Source organism: Ylistrum balloti, unplaced genomic scaffold (genome assembly GCF_031769215.1).
Source record: "Ylistrum balloti isolate Yb309-2 unplaced genomic scaffold, AGI_CSIRO_Ybal_v1 Utg370818, whole genome shotgun sequence".
In the NCBI taxonomy this organism is placed as follows: domain Eukaryota; kingdom Metazoa; phylum Mollusca; class Bivalvia; order Pectinida; family Pectinidae; genus Ylistrum; species Ylistrum balloti.
In genome coordinates, this window is record NW_026782473.1 from 159,494 (window position 1) to 173,995 (window position 14,502).

Below are 14,502 nucleotides of genomic sequence, written 5' to 3' on the forward strand. Positions count from 1 at the left end.
TGTTTCCATTGTGAAAGTTTAGGAAGTTTTATGAATAAAGGCGAATGTTACAAAAAATCATTTGTATTTACTCATTGCAAAATATCATAGGCGAGAAAGCATTTATTTTGAAAGAAGTGTTTAGATTACAAACGGCAATTATTACAATGATTTTTCATCAGCTTATCAGTTGTATGTCTTGAAAGTGTCTTGGAAATGATTTCTTCTTTTTAGATTATCATTATAAAGAAATTATTAAGTTCTGTAGATATTTATACCATTGTCAAAGTACGTATTCATTTTAAAGATTAATGAAGATTGAAATTTTATATTCTTTAACAAGAACATACTGTTTAAAAAAAACATGTATTTTTAAAACGTAGGAAAACTGGACAAAAACAGTGTTAATGATTTGATGGTAAGATGAAACGCTGTTTTTACAAGATTTTCATTTATAATAATATACCAATATCAAATTTCTTTTCCTTGAGCACTATGTTAATTTCACTAAGAGTTTGAATATCTGTGTCCAATATTCTGTCATGGTTTTGTGTTAACATTTGATTCGTTACCATTGTAGTTTTCAAAGATTTTTTTATTTTTTTATTTATTTTATTTTTTTTTTTTGTCAGTAAAGCAAAGTAAATAAGAAATTGTTCAGTAAAAATGAACTCCAAAAGTGAAAGAAAAGTGCACAATATATGGAATGAGATGGTATCAGCAATAGCATCATTGCTGCCTGATAATATGGAAATAATAACATTGATCCCCTGAAAGAAATATAACAAGTCCTATAAATTTATGTCTTAAATCTTAAAATGCAATGTTTAATTTCATTAAATACAAAGATTCTAATGAGCTTTCTACAAATTATAAATGATGAGGACTATATCATCCATGTTAAAGGACCAGCTCCTTTGTGGTTGAAATGTGATTAGTTAGACGATGGAAGTCGTTGTCCGTTTACTCATTCATTACATTGTAATTCTAATCTATTGATTCACCGTATCACTCCAAAGCAAGGTTACATAACAAGACGTCAAACTCACATCGCGGTCGACGCAATGTAATTTATCGACCTTCCAATCTTTCAATGGCGATCTCCTTCAACCGTTGAATATGAACCTATATGAATAACAAAATACTTTTATACTTACATTTACATGTATGATATAATCCTGAAACTTAAGATAATATGAAACAAAATGAAGCCAAAGAACCGTAACTTTTTCATCAGAATTAAACATAAATTGAATAGTATACACTTTATACTGATATAAATCTATACCACAATTGTCTATCTATTAGCGTTAATACAACATTCCACGTGCTTCATAAACTCTATAATCACCTACTTATTATTTCATGATACTGAGAATGATTCTTCACCGTCAGAAAACAACGAAGCGAACTTATTCATGACAGATTGTGCCCACAAGATTTAATTCACCTTTCCTCTAGAACCAACACGAGGCATGGCGTCGAGGATAAAATATTCCGTTGGACACTCGAGAAACAGGAGCTGTCAAAAGAGGAATGATATTGCACAATTAATGAATGAATGTCTCCAAGGCCAAAATGATATTCGTCGGTTGATACTAACACACACAGCCTCTGATTGATTAAATAGCAAATATATATATTCCTGGTGTAGCAAATAAAACAGTCCATGTCTTATTTCACTACAAAGGACGGGAAAACCAAGACAAGGAAATAAAATGCCTATAAAATTTCCTACTGATATACAAAATGTAGTAAATTGATACCAATTCTCGTATCTTTACCATGCACTTTCTGTTTAAGACTGGATTTGTACACAACCGTTCGGAAAAAGAATAACCTTCTTTATGATTCTCATGTTTGAATGGTGACTTAAAATATTTTGACAATAACTATCCATATACCTCTTTGATGAAATACTCCTCCAGCTCTTTTTCTGTTAGTACGGCCTCAGGATGCAGTCTAGAAATGGGATATAATTATCCATTTATAATTCAAAATTGTATCTTCATAAAATATTTTTCTGACTTTTATCGGTTTGTATCGCTTGATTACACTTGAGTTTTAACACTATACATAGTGTGCTGACCTCTTGCAGCGTTTACTGAAATGCGACTTGTGTTATAATACTTTATATTATTTACCGATACTTCACATGTGTGCAGGTGCTTTAATTCCGAACTGGCAGACATGTTAAGTTGGCGATTGAAATTCGTGTTAATGCCTTTTAAATGAACAAAAATATTTCGTATATTTTAACATAGGCGACCCTGATTGTCTTCCTTGGAGACAAAATATAACATTATCCGAACCTGATTTATCATGAACGACTGGCGAAACAATGATATCAACTCTCGTGTCTTACGTATTGATACAGATAAAACAGATAAATCTATATAACATAACTTTTTAAATCATTGTATATACCACACGATAAAATATCTTCTAAAATAGCATGAAAGAAATGCTTACTGAACAAAGAGACATATTTCGTGGCCAATATGGTTGTCTTGTATCCCCACCACCTAAAACAGTGGACAAACAATGTTGTTTTTTTTTCTTTTATATTAAATATAGTCCACTATGGTATCAGAGTTTAAGTCCTGAACAATATTTTGCAATTTTAAACATATAAAACACATTATTATATATCAAAATCATTATTACTTAGACAAGCGCAGTGTTAGTGTCACCATCACCGTACAAATGTTGAGGCTATGTCATAAAGTTATTGCCATACCCTACACAAGTAAGAAATTGGAAATTTGTAAATCATATTCCTGATTGAGATATCTAAACAATTACTAAAAAAAACTTCTCACATGTAAACAGAATCATATTTCAAAATCATGATCTATTATGAACAACAGAATGATATATCATACATACTGGTCAATCACAACAAACAGTGATTTTATTCATTATTTGGCTGAACTGGATCTATCTCTTTGTGTTTAAATATGCTATTTTCTATTGTACATCCTTCAAATCGTACAATGAAATATAGTTTTTTTTCCCAAATAAGATCAAAGTGACAACCTTAATACTTCCTTGTAGACTTAATCAACTTTTAGCTCTGGAATCACTGATATATACGTAATATTATCATGCAAAAAAGGCATAACGTTTCATACTTGACTTCAGTATTCCTACGAAATTCTGACCAACAAATCTTTATACCACGATACTGACATATGTGTATCGGGTCATTTGTGAACACCATTTTGATTTCATGTGTGTAGTGTATAATGATATGATGATGGTAAATTTGCTTTCTTGTTAGGGTATGACATTATAAGGCATCGATCTTAAAGATGACTTGAGAATTTTCATGGAAAAGCTCGTACTAATTTGAACATAGTTTATACTCATTGAGATAAACACGTTATGTTGTCATACCTTGGCCTCCTTTACTGCTTCATGTTTATTGGCCGTATCCAGTATGAGGGAGGGGTACACCTTGTCTCCTGAATGTTTAAACACGACGCATTCCTCTTTCCTACCTAGCAGCCGTATGTGACCTGTGGCATCCATAATACCAATGTCTCTAAAACAGGACACAACATCTGACGCTATTTAACATCACTTACCAAAATCCGTTTTCGTTTACCATGATACGAGACTGAAAGCTTCATAGAGCCATTGTAAAATAATCTGAGCTTTAAGCAACATAATACTTGGTATTGAGCAAGTGATGTCAAATTAAACACATGCAATATCAGTGTGTCGAGACCTTTACTAATGAAATAATCTTTTGGGTTTGGTTTTGGTTTTTCTTTTTAATTTGTACTTTTACTTTTTCCGACCGACCAAGGACTGATATGGCATTTTGTTTTTATTTCTTCACGGTGTCCAGGGACGTAAAGAGTTTCGTTTCTCTGTGGTGACAAAGATGACAAGTCGTCGATTGTAAAGTTATAAGACGTTTGGATATTATATAATGATTTTTTTTATCACGAGAAGCAGTTTATCTCACCCCAAGTAGATGTATAAAACATTCATCTTATCGCCATCGTCAAATTATATGACCTTCAAGCAATACTACTAGAAATTCTACGAAAACAAACACCTGAAATTGTTCCCTTATTTGTTCATCTCATATCTTTCCTTACGGGGAAAATACACCTCTCTATCTAGATTTTAACATTTCTTTAGATCACTTTGGAGATTTTTGTTTTTTTGCATGTATTTTTTTTTTTTTTTTTTTTACATATTGCTATTGTCACATTGTCTGTTCTTTCACTTTGACATTATTTAATTCATTAGTGAAATAATTTATTGCTGTTGAATTTAGATTGCGATGTCATTTATACAGAAGATTGAAATAAAAAAAGTAACTTAACCAATATTTACCCTAAATGCAGCCATCCAGTCTCCCTTTTTGCTTTTGTGTTTTTCACTTGAAACAGAACCAGTGTCTTCTCTGTTAACAATCTCGTTATTGTTACATTTCACTGATAACACATTAAAATGACAAGAAAATATAAGTCATTATAATTCAAACTCAAAATATGATAACAAATGAAAGATTTACACAGATACTGCTAAAAATATAAAAATAATAATAAGTTCTAAAAGGGCCTCATGCCAGCCTCAAACTAGGTTTTTGCATGATCACCATTTTTTTTTTTTTTTTTCCCAGAATTTTCATATTGCTATTGAAAAAATTGTCTGTTCTTTCACTTTGACATTATTTAATTCAACTAGTGAAATAAAAGTTATTGCTGCAGGGGTGTTCATACCCGGAAATGGAAAATTTAGTATTGCGAAATCATTTATCACACAGATTGAAATAAAAAAAGTCAAAAACTTAACCATATATTTATCCCGAATGTAATCATATGCAGCCATCCAGTACAAAATCACCTGTTTTTGCTTTTGATGTCATTTCTTGTCTTTGACAATACTACGGTGAAATGCATTTCAAACATGTATATGAAGGTTTTTTCAAATAAATTGTATTGCTGTAAATAAATACTTATTTTTTAGTAATAAATATGCCCTTTTCAAGGAAATCATGATTTTCTCAATCATTGGTATTTTAGGGTATCTATTTTCTTCACCTGATAACACAGGGATGATGTTAAAAGACAAGAAAATATCAACATAATTATATTTCAAACTCAAAATCTTTAAAACTTATAACAAAAGAAAGATTTACACAGAAACTCCTGAGAACTAAAAATATAATAGAGAATAAGACATTTGGTATGGAGCCCTATCGTATAAAACTTTCATTTACCGAGGATCCCTCCTCCAGTTTCCAATCACCTGAAGTTTTAAAAGGACCTTTCAAACCTAATAATCATGACATGACATGCCAGTGTTTTTTTTTTTTTTTTTTTTTTTTTTTTGTTTTTTTTTTTTTTTTTGTTTTTGTTTTTTATTTGAACTTCCTGTTAATTTAGTTAGATTTGCTTAACGGCACTAATTTTTGTCAGTGATACAACGATACTTTTCACTTGTGTGTCTATTGCAAAATCATATCACACAGTTATTCTGGGATAACAATTGACCATATATACAACAATTGGCCATATATTAAACAATTGGCCATATATTCAACAATTGGGCATATATTCAGCACTATCATCTATATTTGACAATTATGTCTATATTTAACAATGGGTTATACATCTACCAATATGGTCAATATTTAGTGAGTTGTAACAATGGAGCTTATATTTATCAATGGGACCTATATTTAACGATGGGGGTCAATATGTAACAATGGGGTTTATATCTAACAATCGGGGCAATATCTAGTGAGGTGTAACAATGGGACCAACAGTTAACAATGATGACAATAATTAGCTATGATATCTATACTTTATAATGGAAGCCTGTATTAGCAATGGTGTCTACATTTCGCTGGTATCAAGAATGAAATAAAATCGCGAAGAATTCCATTAGAAAAAAAGAACGTTAAAATTGACGGTCATCTTAATGATTACAGTGAACAATTTAGATTTCATATCTTTAGCCAGAACAACAGTCTTTGATATATAACTGTTCATTAATTGAATTTGAGATAATAACATATCAAGTTAATGACGTAATTATTTAGTGTTATATTTTTGAAGGCACATCACTCTAAGTATATACTACATTGGCGTTTCTCACCTCCGCATGAGGAAAAGGATATCCAACGCTCTCCATCTGCTGCGTTTGTGACGAAAGCGTAGCTGACGTCATGGAAACGATCGCTTCAGAGGATCCGTACGCATCCTGAATAGATGATAAAAAATCAAATTAGTCCGTTGGTGTTAATTAGTAAATCTCTGTGACAGTATTTCTATTAGTGAATTAAACACTCACTAAATAACTTATAGAATTCGGAAAATCAGGATAAAACAGCAGGAATTTTGGTCATATCGAAAACAAAATGACATTAGAGAAAACAAAGATAAGAATATAGAAATAATGGTTATTCGAGTATTTACTGAGCAAAGACGGCAAAATATATTGTTATTTATTTTTATGAAAAATATAAGACTTGGACCAAACTCATTGGAAACAAAAAGGAAAAAGTTTAATCCTATTACTTATGAAAAAATGAAACAGTGCTTGGGAAGTTGTTCATTTCAAAAAATGTAATTAAATCAAATATCATGTTCTCCTCAATGCAATTCGAATAGATAACGATTTGATAAAAACAATAGGGAAATATGCAGATTTATATCGGGTGTAATGGCTGCCCGGGTAATTTGTGTTTTTAAAAAACGACGAATTGGAAATTAGAATATTGAATACCATGCTAATGTTCTACGCATTTCAACAAATGTGAAAATGAAACGACAAGAGGTTACGAATGCATAACACTTGATTGTTCAACGATTGGATCGATCCTGGTATAATATATACAAATGAATGTAAATTAAGTTTTGTGAGGAGTAGTGAAGAATAATGAAAATATAATCTAAGAAACGTAATTAGTATCTTAAGTGAGTTGGGTTCTTTTTACGATAGAAAAATGCTGTTCGCTGCACATGGGAAGAGATATTTGGTTCTGATTGCTATAAAAAAAACTGATGTGATTTCTCTGAAGGCTTATTTTCTGTAACACAGAAAACTTTCGTCAAGAGGTATTTGGAAATGAAACTGACCCTTATCCAGCAGAATCTCATAAAAATGATTCCATACAACTACTTTGATGCAATTAAGGATATTCATATGTTTTTCTTCATCAAAACAGAAGTATTGTAAGAATATCTTGTATTAAATTGAAATAAGTTGAAAGGCAGTGATTCTATACTGACACTCGTGTCGGGGAAATACTGTTTTAGTCGTTGTTTGAAGTCTGGTGATATCATGTAAGCTGTTATGATGACTACAACAGAGAACAGTTACATAACAATATGTATATTCATCGTCATTTTACATAAACGAAGAGCATACGAAGAAAATCATATAAACGTTGATAAGAAAGAAAAACACACTTTAAGATATGTTGTACAAAAGAACATATAGATTTAGAGCAAATCTAAATGCAAAAAATGAGATGAGATGCGAAAGAGGAAATTAAGAATGAACCGTTCCATTTTTCGAATTAATTTACACGGAATGCAGATAACGGCAATCGCGGGAATAAAATTTCCACCAGCAGTATCTGCCACTTGCAATCTGTGATGTCACTAAAATGTAAATTTGCTCTGGATACCATTGCGTAAACAAAGGGAAAGTGATTGTATCTTCAACCAGGCTGTTACATTATCATTTATCAAATGTCATATACCTCCTCGTAATGATGATATATCGTAGTTCTGTAAACTCGGGCTATCAAACATCTTCACAAGTTCAAACGGATATCCGCTGTACCATGTCATCCTGTTATAAACAGAAGCTTTGATTAGACCAATATATTGTTTTGCAATTTCTTATGGAGTGCACTTTATCTTAATAAATTAGATATAGGATTGGATATTTCACTCACCTATAGGTTTGAATACATTCCAGCAGACATGTAATATCGTCCTGATAGAATTCTACCTTAGAAGACATGATGATCATAGTAATCTCCCGCCAGTTATATACCGCCTGTGTCACGCTCAGGAAAAACTGAATATCATCTGTTGTTGGGTTTCTTGTTCCTATTACATCACACTGTTAATTTCCGTTTAAATATTTTAAATATCGAATTCAAAACGCAGTTTCACAATGTTAATTGAAATACATTTAACTTATACTTATCTTTATTTAATCTTTATTTGATATTTGTTAATATGCTATTTAACTTTCCCAATGTTTGTTTGGATATCATTATCCATTACATTGCCACTCAAACAATTAGCAGATTATCTTATGAACGTAATGGTCACAAAAACACACAGACCGCCAACCACATATGTCTACGCACAGCCTGACATCCACACACTCACATATATAAATCATTGGACAAAGGTGTAGACGTTTTGCATGAAACAATCCTATATGAATTACAACCTACCTTTTGGTAAGGATTTCGTCTTGTGTTCGCAAACTTCGCAAAGTTGACAGCATAAAAATGAGACTGGCACACATGCTTAGCTTCACCACTTGATCCCTTAAACAGAAATTCAGCATTTGCGAACATATAATCACAATATATTTAAAGATTGCACAATAGACATAAAAGTTGGTAGTACCTTTTAAAACAAATCTAGATACAGTCGGACAATGAATTAAACTGCGCTATCCAGCAGTTTGATCCTGGTCATTGCTAATTGCTAATGCCCTGAGTTTTATAGGAAAATTCAATGTAATCGAGAGAAAAGTCAAAATCTAGAGGGAGAGGTGCTGTAACCCGATAAGGCAATAAACGTCGTAAATGTATATCAAAATTGAGAAAATTAGGACACCGTCAGGTATTTGGGTATATTCTGTAACGTTTCATCACCTGACATGCAGTTGTTGTTAATGCTTCGCAGTTGTTTCGATATTCAAGGACTTGATCTCATTTACACAATCTTCCTACAAGATGTCGGCAACAGATAAACTCACAACAAAAGGTTTCGGAACATGCAGATCATCAAGATAATGGGGAAGAGTTTGACTGTCTTCATAATGATCTAATTGGGAAATATTTACTTGAATTGAAATCTAGTGAGTGCCGTCTATGAGGAAGCAGACACTTACTTTTCCGGAACACACGGTCTTATTATCATTGTACTTTTTTCGTGTAAATCTTTCTTTTGATCATATTCTACCCCAGTTTTATTGGATTATGATTCTGTTGACATGTTGGTATATTCATGTTGCTTTAGTAGACATTCTATCTTATGTATACAAGAAATTTATGGCCTATTTACATATTAAGTGGTTAAGGCATTTTGCGCCTTGTATTAATGCGTGACATGACACCAGTAAAGTTATCTGTTTACTCAGTGGTCACATCACATGATGACATCAGTATCACAGTAGATATTTATATTATACTGATGCCGTCATCACAGGAATGTGTTGTACTGTTTAATACTCACTGATGTCGCCACTATGTAGGCGATATCCTCCGTACTAACTCGGGAGGTTATGTCGTTTAATGCGACATCCGACACGGTTTCACCCTGCTTTAGGAATTCTGAATATTGACTGAAACTAGATATACTTTGTATATATAAATCAATAGATGAGATAACATCAGTACATCAGATCAACTAAATCAGAGAAAAATTGAATTATCTGCTTTAGAAACACATATAAATTTTGACGAATCCTACCATAAGTTTATAATCTGAATTGTTTTGTTATAATGTGTTTCTATTTTTATATTACAATATTTTCATTTACATCTCTTTCACTTCATATCACTCTCCCTGGTTCAAATCCGTATTGTATTATCACGATCTCATAATGATATGAATGTTTTGTAAATACTTCAGAGGGCAAAGGTAGCTACTTACTTGTGTTTGTTTGTCCCAGTGCAGATGATATCTTTAAGTGTCTTCGACCTACAGATAGATAAAGGAAATCGTGCAATTAGACAAACCATAGTTAATGTTTTCAGATACTTTATTCTACACGAGCAAGTCTTTAAAATAAATTTCCAATGCTTTCATTTTAAATGTTTGTGGATATTTTATTTGACAAGTATAACAATACCTTGGTAATTGTTAACTTACTTTCCGATACTCGGTATTAATTAATGTCCTTACATTTCAAGTAGAGACAGATGCATGTAGTGTTTGTCGAGTGTTTTCTATATGGTTTGATCACATAATCTCTTTGTTATTCAATTAATGTACCAATGTCATATTTTTGGTATTACACACGTGTGGTATAGCTTATTTTGACGTCACTGAAGCTATTGAAATGACGTTATGCATTCACAGATGACAAGATACCGTAATAATGGAGATAATATATACATATATCTACATATGTATACAGCGATCGAGACTCCGATAAGACGTAGAAATGTCCGCTTTCTACAATTTTTGCTTGTTAAATTTACCATGTGATAATACCAACGGTTCAACAAAAGTTCTAGGACTGACTCCATAAATTAACATATCCAATGGAAACGTATGTATGATCCATATGCAGGACATGTATGGCATTATGTTAATGATTGTGGTGCACGTAGAATACTAGATTTATGTTTGTAGTCAATGTAGTTTGGTATCAATACATATGTGTGTATGTAAGCAGTACATGGTCGAGGCCATTTTGGTGCAGTAAAGGTATGTAAATGGTTGTAGTATGATATGGTCCGTTATACTGATGATTTAGTACGGTATATGTATGTATGTAGTACCATGTAGATGGTTATGATTATGGTTCTACTCAATGAAGTTTTATATATTTTCGTATACAATATATATAAATCTTTATGTTAAGGTTGTAGTACATAAACAACGTTATCTAAATGATTGCAGTATATATCTATATATTTTGCTACTGAAAGATTTACCTATTTGTTGGTGAAGATTCCCATATCTTCTCGACCTCTTCTTTGAGGACAGGTAATACTTCCGGACCAAGAAACACCACTGATGGATCGGTCTGGGGTCGAGAACGGAGGGATTAAGATTACTTTACCTTATATCACTACCTTGATAATCGTTGACATAATAAATGTCATGCGTGTATTTGCGTAAAAATCGGCATTTCAACTGAATTTTATTTCAGAATTAAAATCGATGATACAACACCAAAAAATGAACAAAGTAGAGATTTACACAGACACTAGTGAAAAACTAAATATTCTGGAAGTTTAAGTGATCTCTGCTCCCATATTTAACTTAAGTGAATACAAGTATTAAGAATAAGGCTATAATTACGTCTAACGAAATTCGAACACGTGATATGGAGTATAAGGAAATGCAATGTAATGCTTCCAAACAAGATCTTATATCGTACGTTATGTGATCAGCTGGCGCCATTTATATCGTGTATTCCTGTATTGGGAACAAACTATTGAATCTATTCCAACATGTAAACTTCATAGCTTTGGGAATTTCTATCAGTATGCATAAATGGAGAAATTACAATCATCATGCTTTTCATACAGCTTTTTAAAAAGCTGTCACTGTTTGATGCCATGTTTATCAAATTCTAATGACATATCCTATGTTTAAACCCAGAACACCAGGTTTCGAAGATGTTTCGAATGTTCTATGGTTGTTGATATCGTTAAATACATTATTTCCTTGCGTGATATTAAGTTGAGTTTGTTGACGATAATTAGTATGTCTGGTTGTTGTTGTTTACGTTGCTTTGTTAGTCTTGATAACCAATTACTATTGGATAAGTTATGATACGCTGATATTTTGTAGATTCATTGATAGTAACATCTGTATGTCCTTTTAATAGATACTTATACACAGCGTTTCTTATATTTTACTCATATTACTGAAAAAATAAAGATGTCCAGTGTCACCTGCATTGCCTTGGGTAGGTATTTTTCCAGTGGGGACCGCATGCAAGGCTGAAATGTTTGTAACGTTGAATTAGAAAACGCATATCTAATAACAAAGTCATCAAACAACACAACCTGAATGCCGTATCATTGAATCTATTAATAATTAAAATATGGGAAATCATAATCACACAATGAGGTAATGCGATCTTTTAAGAGTCCTTTTCATATGTCAAACAGAAACAGGAAAACAATATATTTGATTATTGATAAATCATCAACATCATCATCATCATCACCATCATCATCATCACAAATTATCTCACCTGGAAAAGCACCAGTCCAATGTACACCGCTGCATAGTACAACACTATACTTTCCATATCTGCCATTCCAGAAAGCATGACGACATCGCCCTTCTGTAGACCCATCGCTATAAAGCCTTTCGCTGCAGCCCGAGTCTAAAACAAAGTACTATACTCGCAGCCTGTACTAATACAAAGCAATAAAGTGTCTGTATCGCAGATATGCATGCCATCTTACTGACCAATTTGATTAACACACATTCCGTTTATAAATTCATATATATATTAATTTCGTCATTGCGATTGCGCTTGCCACTATTGTTTTGTTTTTGTTTTTTTTTTTTTTTTCTGTTGTGCGAACTTTGAACTTTGAACAGATGTCCTATATATGACAACGGGATAAATGTAAGTTTAGAATCGAATTATGATACTAGATAGGACTTCTCCAAATCAGAGTTCATTAGTATAGCCTTTAGAAGCTATTTGAAATTCTCTTAACATATTTTTTGCATTTTGACCCTCGTTTTCTGCTGTATCTTCAACATACCTTCCGGATTATTTTCTATTGGTATCTTTCCTGCACTATTTATAGCTTTCGATATTTCAATTCATTGGGAAACCCTATAATCTTTACAACTGTATAGTTATAAATAGTGCATTTTAATACAAACACATATAGAAAACATATAGCAGCATTTAGAAACGTACTGTATTTGTACCGGGGTGGGATCCACATTCCACAATCAAATACCTTTGTACACTAATCAAGGCAACATGAATTTCAGGTAAAAGTTATGTCACCTATGCAGGAGAACTCTGACAATTGCTTGGTCACTCACGACCGGTTAATCTAATAATGTGTAATATACAACACAATGCCATGTAATAAAATACAACAATATTCATCTGAGTATCATTCATCTTAGTTTATTTAAATGAAATATTACGTTTGTAGGTAAGGCAGGAGTGTAACACTTCATACCGGATATTATAATGCGAATAGACGAATCACATGAAATCGGGGTTAAACGATGCAAATGAACTGTACGCGTTGGCGTCATTTTAATCTCGATTCCACGTCTTTTTGTTATTTCGTTCGGGTAGATTTTCTTCCTTTCGTTTCTTCGCCTAGCGTCGTTTTCTTATGAAAGAACCAAAACGACGAAATGTCATGTATAAGCCCCCATAATTATACGATATAACGGAATGCATTGCATACACCGAAAGCTTACCCTACAGAGGAGATCCCCAAGCGTTATTTCCTGGTTGTAATCTGGAACTTTGAAGATCACATGGCTGACACCCTGATCCGCAGCTCGGTCTAACATCTGGCCTATTGTTTTGCCACTGAGAGGAGTGGGACATACACCATGATAGTAGCTGTTCTTTAGCGGGGATACGGCGGGACGGCATTCTCTGCAACATCGGATAGTGATAGAGTTGGGATAACGATTATTCAAAAGACACACAAGTAAATAGCACCTTTTAATCATTTAGAGTTAGATACAGTAGAAACATTGAATACCACGAATTACATGCTATTTTATTAAATGTTTATATCTTAACTGATATTATTTGTAGGGAAGCTGCTTTTTAGTGTTTCGAATACGAAGAGTTGTAATAAGGCGTAACAACAGGAAGGAAAATTTTCTCTCTACAATCAATTTGAACGTTTATCCTCTTTATTAAATTTATTTAGGAAATAATCAGCATGTCCGAGAGTTCTAGGGAGGTTCCATGGTTATTAAATGCGTTCAACATATTTCAAATCAGCACTAAATGAGCTCTCAAATTGGCACATGATACATACTTATGTATCACAAGCATCACTTACAAACTTGTTTATTATTGAACAAGCGCTTTTAAGCTAAGGATATGAGATGGCACAGTTGATGGTTTTGCTTACATAGGGTTATAAGTAGTGGTCACATATTAACGGTACATACCTTGAGAAGTCCTTCAGTAACACTTGTTTACCATCGTGTTGATTTACTTTAAACATCGTGTAGTCCGCTGCCCTCAGATTTCATCTGATTGGGTGACCTCTAGTTAGATTAAATATTTCTCATTGCAGGGTCAGCTATGTACAAAGGCCGGTAGCTATAGGTCATATTTGACTTCGTATACAGTTTTATCAGGCTGCATTCAACACGTATCTGAGGTCCTCTCCATCCTTCCTTTACCCCGGTTTCTCGTTTAATATGTTAGATATTTCAAAAATAGTACCAAATCTATATTATGTTTATCGCAAATCTCCTAAATAGATTTTTTTTTATTTTAAATGTAAAAAGTAACAGAAAATCACCCCATATGTACACAAAACCTTCTGACAATAGAGCGACATCTTGTAATGATCACTGGTATCATTTGTATTGTTTGAAT

At 32.7% G+C, this 14,502-nt stretch overlaps 1 protein-coding gene across 1 annotated transcript; it reads right to left on the reverse strand.

Annotated features, from left to right (window-relative positions):
- Positions 1 to 1,050: 1,050 nt before the first annotated feature.
- Positions 1,051 to 14,122, reverse strand: LOC132558735 (uncharacterized). The gene is made up of 18 exons (XM_060223331.1): positions 14,067 to 14,122; positions 13,353 to 13,536; positions 12,142 to 12,276; positions 11,837 to 11,884; positions 10,868 to 10,959; positions 9,858 to 9,905; positions 9,438 to 9,552; positions 8,426 to 8,521; positions 7,913 to 8,082; positions 7,715 to 7,806; positions 7,239 to 7,309; positions 6,103 to 6,207; positions 5,222 to 5,250; positions 3,379 to 3,526; positions 2,452 to 2,504; positions 1,884 to 1,941; positions 1,430 to 1,501; positions 1,051 to 1,104 (listed from the first exon to the last, which is right to left on the reverse strand). Exons 1-18 carry the CDS (start codon positions 14,120 to 14,122, stop codon positions 1,051 to 1,053), a joined length of 1,626 nt encoding a protein of 541 aa, XP_060079314.1.
- Between the last annotated feature and the right edge of the window lie 380 nt (positions 14,123 to 14,502).

Excerpts from the sequence above, each read along its gene's own strand:
- LOC132558735 (XM_060223331.1), bottom strand. The coding sequence starts at position 14,122 with ATGTTTAAAGTAAATCAACACGATGGTAAACAAGTGTTACTGAAGGAC. Across the intron at positions 12,277-13,352 it reads TTGGGGATCTCCTCTGTAGG|ACTCGGGCTGCAGCGAAAGG; the intron begins GTAAGCTTTCGG and ends ACTTTGTTTTAG. Across the intron at positions 8,083-8,425 it reads GACGAAATCCTTACCAAAAG|TGTGATGTAATAGGAACAAG; the intron begins GTAGGTTGTAAT and ends GGAAATTAACAG.